The sequence below is a fragment of the Mus pahari genome, chromosome 1 (assembly GCF_900095145.1).
Source record: "Mus pahari chromosome 1, PAHARI_EIJ_v1.1, whole genome shotgun sequence".
NCBI lineage: Eukaryota > Metazoa > Chordata > Mammalia > Rodentia > Muridae > Mus > Mus pahari.
Window position 1 is genome coordinate 75,702,637 of NC_034590.1, and position 6,000 is coordinate 75,708,636.

Genomic DNA, 6,000 nt, shown 5'->3' on the forward strand with positions numbered 1-6,000 from the left:
GCAAAGGTGATAAGAGACAGTGAGGGGATGAATCGGAAGACTGGCGTGATCGGACAGGCAGTCTAACCCTGGCCCCATGAAAGACTGCCTAAAAGACCTACAGATAAGAATGTGAAAGGGGAGTCATACTGTAAAGGTCAAGTCCATAATCATTGCTTCCTTGTGGGAGGGAGCAACAGAATCGTTTATCCAACCAGAAAGCTTAACTTTAATTCTGAATCATACTCAGCAGGGCCTGCTACATAGTAGGCACTCAATAAATGACTGTTGGTTTTGAATGGTGCTTATTCAAAAGCTATAAAAGAATATAGGAGCTGGAGAGATGGTTCAGCAGTTAAGGACATTCATTGCTCTTGCAGAGGACCTGGGTTCAGTTCCCAGCACCCAGATGGTGGCTCACAACTATCTGTAACTCCAGTTCTAGAGGATCCAGTTCCAGTGCTCTCTTCTGGCTTCTGAGGGCATTAGGCATACATGTGCTGCACATACATACATGCAGGCAGAACACATAAAATAAACCCAAAAGGAATGTTTTAAATTAGAAAATAAAGGGCCAAGGATGGCCCAATGGATAGGAATATGTGTGTGTGCATAAGCCTGGTGATTTGAGTTCAGTTCCCACAGCGGGAAAAGAGAACAACTAGGAAAAGTTGTCCTCTAACCTTCACACATGTGCAGTAATACAATGCGCTTGTTTGTTTGTTTGTTTGTTTGTTTGTTTAATGTGATAAAAACAAACTTCCAGAGTCAATGGGCAGCTTCTGTCCCTTAAATGACATAAGAGAGCAGGTTGTCTCCCAATCACATGCACATCATCTGTGTGTGCCATCTGGTCCAGAAGCACCCACTGGTGTCTCAGCCATTCCTCCGATCTAGTCACAGCACCCATAGCAGCTCCACCAGATGTGTAGGCCAGCTGCAAGCTGTACGCCCATAGAAAGGCATCATGAGCAAATAGCTATACTTCTGCCCTACCTGGCCAAGCAGTGGGAAGCTTGGCCTCCCTCAAGAAGCTGAGCTTGTACACGGACCCCTTTCCTAAGAAGGTAGTAGCTAATCTACCACCACCCCAGGTGCCCACTGGTATTTATGATGATTGGGCTTGTGGTAGGTATGGGAGTGCCCACAAATAGTGGTGAACATCAAACATTCCAGAATATTTGAAAGTCCATGAGACTGACATGATGTATTCCCTCAACGAGGAATTAACGCTGCAGTTTTTCTATTATGCATCAAGTGGGAAATTAACTCTGCATGCTACAGTACTTAGATGATTGGATTTTTAAATTGTTTAAATGGATGCTGGCTTTTGGCCTGAAGTGAGGCAGACTGTGGCAGCAGGCATATCTGACTGACTATGCTTACCTCGTAGCATAGCATCCATCTGTCTACCCAGGGATCTGCTTTCTCCAACTAAGTCTAACCTTCTTTTCCCTGTCTCCCAATAAGGCTGACATACTCAATCAAGGGCACACTCCATTCATTAGATCACAAGCCATTCTAACACACACGCACGCACACGCGCACACACATGCAGAAAGCTAGCAAGCTCCCAACAATGAGCCTTCAAGGACCCTTTCAGATTCAAACCCTAACAAGATATAAAAAAAAAAAAGTAGGTCCTATTTTTTATTTTATTTTATGCACTGACATGAAGACACTTACGAAGTCGGTTCATCACACTCATTTGTGAGAGATGCTCGATTCTAGGAGGCCTGGACTGTCTCAACCTATCAGATTACTCATTTGGTTTTGAAAACAATGAGTGCTTTGTGTGCTTTATTTTGTTTTGTTGGCAGAACAAAAGTAGATCAGGGGCTATTTTTGGATTGCTTTTCAACTGCACCCCAACCCAATGGTGTGAGCTGTCTGTGAGTGTCAGACATAAGAAGGAAGGGTGTATTAGCTGACCTTAGCTTGGGTGTTTTCATCAAAGAACTGCACACTGCCCAGCCCCAGGCCGGGCCCAAAGTTGTACTTATATGTCCCCACGAGGAATGTGTTTAAGCTGTAAGTGGCCAATATTTCTCCGTGCCAATGGAGGACCCAGGATTCAGTGAAAAGTGAGAACGTTTGCCATTCAGCCCACTCCTTCCCCAAGACACGCTCATTCTCGCCCTTTCTCATCAAGTCTGGGTTAGAGAAAATTACTTTTATTGGTGGTGAACCTAAATTAGGCTGAAAGCTCCTCTTTCAGAGGATACAGGGTACCAGACTAGAAAGCCAGGAAGGAAGCATTGGAGCTGGGCAGTGGATGCAGGATTCTCTCCTTATTTGGATGTAAGTGCTGCACTCTATAAGTATTTATTTTGGGACAAGGCATAAGCACCGAATGGAGCAGGCAGCCCCAGCGATCAGGCTGCGCTCTCTATTTGAAGTACGGGTCTCTCGGGATCTTCCTTGGTAGGTGGAGGAGGTTCTGGCTCCAGGGCAGGCTCGAGCTCGAACTCCATTGCAGGCGGAGCTGCAGGCTGGCCTTCTGATGGGCCTTCAGAGCTCCGGACAGGCCCTAGGCGTGGCGGCTTGACTGGTGTTTGTTGTGCTGCTTTACGACTGGAAAGAGCCCTTTTCAGGCTTTGAACTTTCTGTAAGCCAGTGCGTCGCAGCCGCTGAGCCCTGGACTCCACAGGCTCCTCGTCAGAACTCTCTCCAACTTCATCCTCTGGCTGCTCCGGACCCAGCACCAACTGGTCCTCCGGGCCCAAGAGCTCTGGTGCTTTCTGGAAGGCGCGGGCTGGAATTTCAGTCTCCTCCTAAATGTGATGACACAGCTTTTGATTCTCTGATTTGGCCCTGGCACTTAGCCAGGACCAGCCTGAAACTCTCTTCCCCGTGGTTACACCAAGGGAAGCTACTCCACCCTTTGCATCTGCACTAGGAATTGGGGCCAAAAGAGAGGAATGGGAAGATGGGGGATGGGGAGGACAGAAGAGCAGAGGGATGAGCAGAGAGGGGGAGAGTGGTCCATGCAAGTTTGCAAAGTGGATGAAACCGTGTAGAGTGTAACAGCTGTATGGCCGCTTAGAGGAGGCAGAGTAACACCTAACGGTTAGTTTCATGTGGGTGGGACTGACTAAATCCGCAGACTGGCTTGAGTTAAAGCGGGGAGGGCATGGGTTGGCCAGGCTGGGAGTGAGAGAGGGATAAGGCCGCGATGTGAGAAAGTGGGTGCGGCTCTGAGAGTCTTCCACAACTGAGGGCAGCACACTGGGTCAAGAATGTGGAGATCCAGACCAGTGGGTGGCAGGAGTCCTCCCTTCGGTGATAACCTAGAGGCGAGGGTTAGGGGCAGGAGAGGGACACCTGAGGTCACTGACCTTGAAGAGCAGGACGTGCAGCTTCCCGCGCGCCACCAGCAGCCCGTGGTTGGCCTCCAACCGCTGCACCTGAGCGGCGCGGCTCACCGCCCGCTCCTGGGCTGCGTCTGCGTGCGAGCCCACGCGCTCCGCCTTGGCCAGCAACTGCGTCAGTGTGTTGCTGGTGGTGTCGTGGCTGCGACTCAGCGCGCCCAGGCCACTCTGGATGCGGCGCACCGAGCCCGCCAGGCCGCCCTGCCTCTCAGCCAGGCCGCCCTGCCGCTCCCGCAGCGCCTCCAGCATGGTGGCCAGCTTCTCCAGCAAGGTCACCACGGTGACTGCGTGCACGGGACCCCCAGCCGGCGCCTCGGGCACAGACCCGGGCTCCAGTGCGCTCTCCCCCATGATCCCTGACCACCGGGCCTGCTCTCCCTGAGACCGATGGCTGCGATCTGGGCTGGGACTGCCTTTCCCCGCCTCCTCCCCAAGTTCAGGCCGTGACTCAGCCGGGCGGGAATTGGCATCTTCCGCGGTGGGAAAAGGAGGAGGCCGAGCAAGGGGATGGAATGTGCAAAGGGGGCTCTTTCGAAGGCTCCGCCCCGGGATCTGCGAGGTAGACAGCCCTGCCCAGAGGCACCTCTTTTCTGCGTTTGTGTTCCTCTTTCCCCCATTTTCCTGGTGGGCCTCTTTCAGGCCTGTGCTCTCCACAGCAAAGGGCAAACCACTGAAATTTTCATTTGTCTATCTAGTGATCGGAGAAGGAGGTGGGGGGTGGAAGGCAGAGGTATTAAAGGCATAGCCTAAGCCATCAAAGCTGCTGAGCCCCAACGCTGGGCGGAGGCCTGTAAAGTTTGGAATGTTCCGCCTCAGACCCAGGACTGCCTAGGCCCAAGCCAGGGCTGGGCGGGGCATCCTCTGATATTTTCCAGGTTTAGCCTCTGGCTTCGTTTATTGCTATTTCTTCCTATTGGGTTGCGTTGTTCTTCTTTGGATTCCTGGAGGATAGCTCAGCCGTGAGTTAGAATAAGTACTGGTTTGTCCGTTTTAATGGAAATTGGCTGTGATTCCTGCCTAATGTCTTCAATCCGGTCTCCGAAATTGGTGAGTGTGAGGATTTGAAATGCTGCAGTAGCCAGATATGGTGGTACACATTGAGGTAGGAAAATCACCAGTTAGAGACCATCATGAAATACATAGTGAGTGTTAGAGTGGAAAATCGCTACATAAAGGTTGATTCCTGAATTCTGGTTGTGAAAATTTTGTTTTTATGTTAGAGTTTGATCTGCTCATCTTGGACCCGATTTTACTACAGCCATCTGAGCCTGACAAATTAACACAAAGTGTTTGAGCAGGGTTTCATGTAGCTCAGGGAGGCCCTGAACTCACTGTTCAGCCAAGGATGATCTTGAATGTCTGTTCTTGCTTCTGCCACCCAACTGCTGAGATAACAGTTGTGTGCCACCAAGCCTACTTTATGCTGATGCTGGAAATCGAACTCAGGGTCCTATGCACGCTAGTCAACAACTCCAACAGAGCTACATCTCCAACCCTGTTTCTATGTTTTTGAGATAGGGACTCATTGTGTAACCCAGGCCTCACACTCAAAATCTTCCTGTCTCAGACACCTGAGTGTTGAAATTATAGGTGTTCATTGACTGTCACATTAGTTAGCTGAAAAAGCACAGTGTTCAAGATCAAACCCAAACCCTCAAACATGCTAGACAAGTATTCTGCCACTAAGCCATACCCCAGCCCAACAACTTGGAAATCTTTTAAAGATTGTTTTTATTTATTAATGTATATATGTGTATGCATGAATGTGTGCACATGCGTGTGCAAAGACCTATACATGTCAGGTGTCAGATCCCCTCAAGCTGTGGTTACTGGCCACTCTGAGGTATTCAATGTGGGTGCTAAAAATAAGATTCCTGTCCTATGTAAGAGCTTCAGGTACTGTTATTGGCTGAGCTATCTCTCCAGCTTAGACACACAATTGTCTTGAGTCATCCAAAAGACTACATACATGAATAAGGTTGAGAAAAGCTTTAGTGACCAATTCTAGCCGACCATACATCACTGTCTGGTCCGTTCTAGCTGTAGATGTTCAAAGATGTGATGCCTATCACCATCCATCACAAAGTTCGTGGCTGGAGCTCTTAAAACCACCATCAGGTTAAAATGGGATTGGCTTTACACCTGTAATCCTAGAACTAAGGATGGCGCATTTGGAAGCTTAAGACTCTCCCTGGTTGCACAGGGAGATGGAAATGGTGTAGCAAGTATAAGTAATGGAGGTTTTACATGGCACAGACATTCCAAAAGAGAAGACACAAAGGGAAACTGTTGTATGCTTAAGTTAATGAAGACTGGAGAGCTACACAGAAATGGGGTTGGACAAAGGGGTGTGGTCTGACCATAGTAGATGAGAGGGGACCCAGCAAGGCCTGTCTGCTCAAGTTCTTTGTCAACTCTCTGTACAGCCATTCTCCTAGGTAAGGAGCAGAATTCCCCTACAATGAAGATAATTGAAGAAAAAGAGTGATCTTTCTAATTTCTTATTTTTTTTAACTTTAACAAATATTTAGCGTGTGGGTGTGGGTATGTGCATGTGAGTGCAGGTGCCCACAGAGCCAACAGCATTAGCTCCTCCTGGAGGTGAAGTTGCAGGTGGTTGTGAGCCACCCAGTATGGATCCTGGCATAGA

General features: G+C 49.1%; 1 protein-coding gene across 1 annotated transcript; it reads right to left on the reverse strand.

The window, feature by feature from the left end:
• Nucleotides 1-2,137: 2,137 nt before the first annotated feature.
• On the reverse strand, nucleotides 2,138-3,835 carry Cavin3 (caveolae associated protein 3). The gene is made up of 2 exons (XM_021213773.2): nucleotides 3,318-3,835; nucleotides 2,138-2,753 (listed from the first exon to the last, which is right to left on the reverse strand). Exons 1-2 carry the CDS (start codon nucleotides 3,699-3,701, stop codon nucleotides 2,355-2,357), a joined length of 783 nt encoding a protein of 260 aa, XP_021069432.1. The 5' UTR covers nucleotides 3,702-3,835; the 3' UTR covers nucleotides 2,138-2,354.
• Between the last annotated feature and the right edge of the window lie 2,165 nt (nucleotides 3,836-6,000).

Coding starts and splice junctions, on each gene's coding strand:
- Cavin3 (XM_021213773.2), bottom strand. CDS start 3,701: ATGGGGGAGAGCGCACTGGAGCCCGGGTCTGTGCCCGAGGCGCCGGCT. Junction 2,754..3,317: donor TGCACGTCCTGCTCTTCAAG/GTCAGTGACCTC, acceptor CATCACATTTAG/GAGGAGACTGAAATTCCAGC.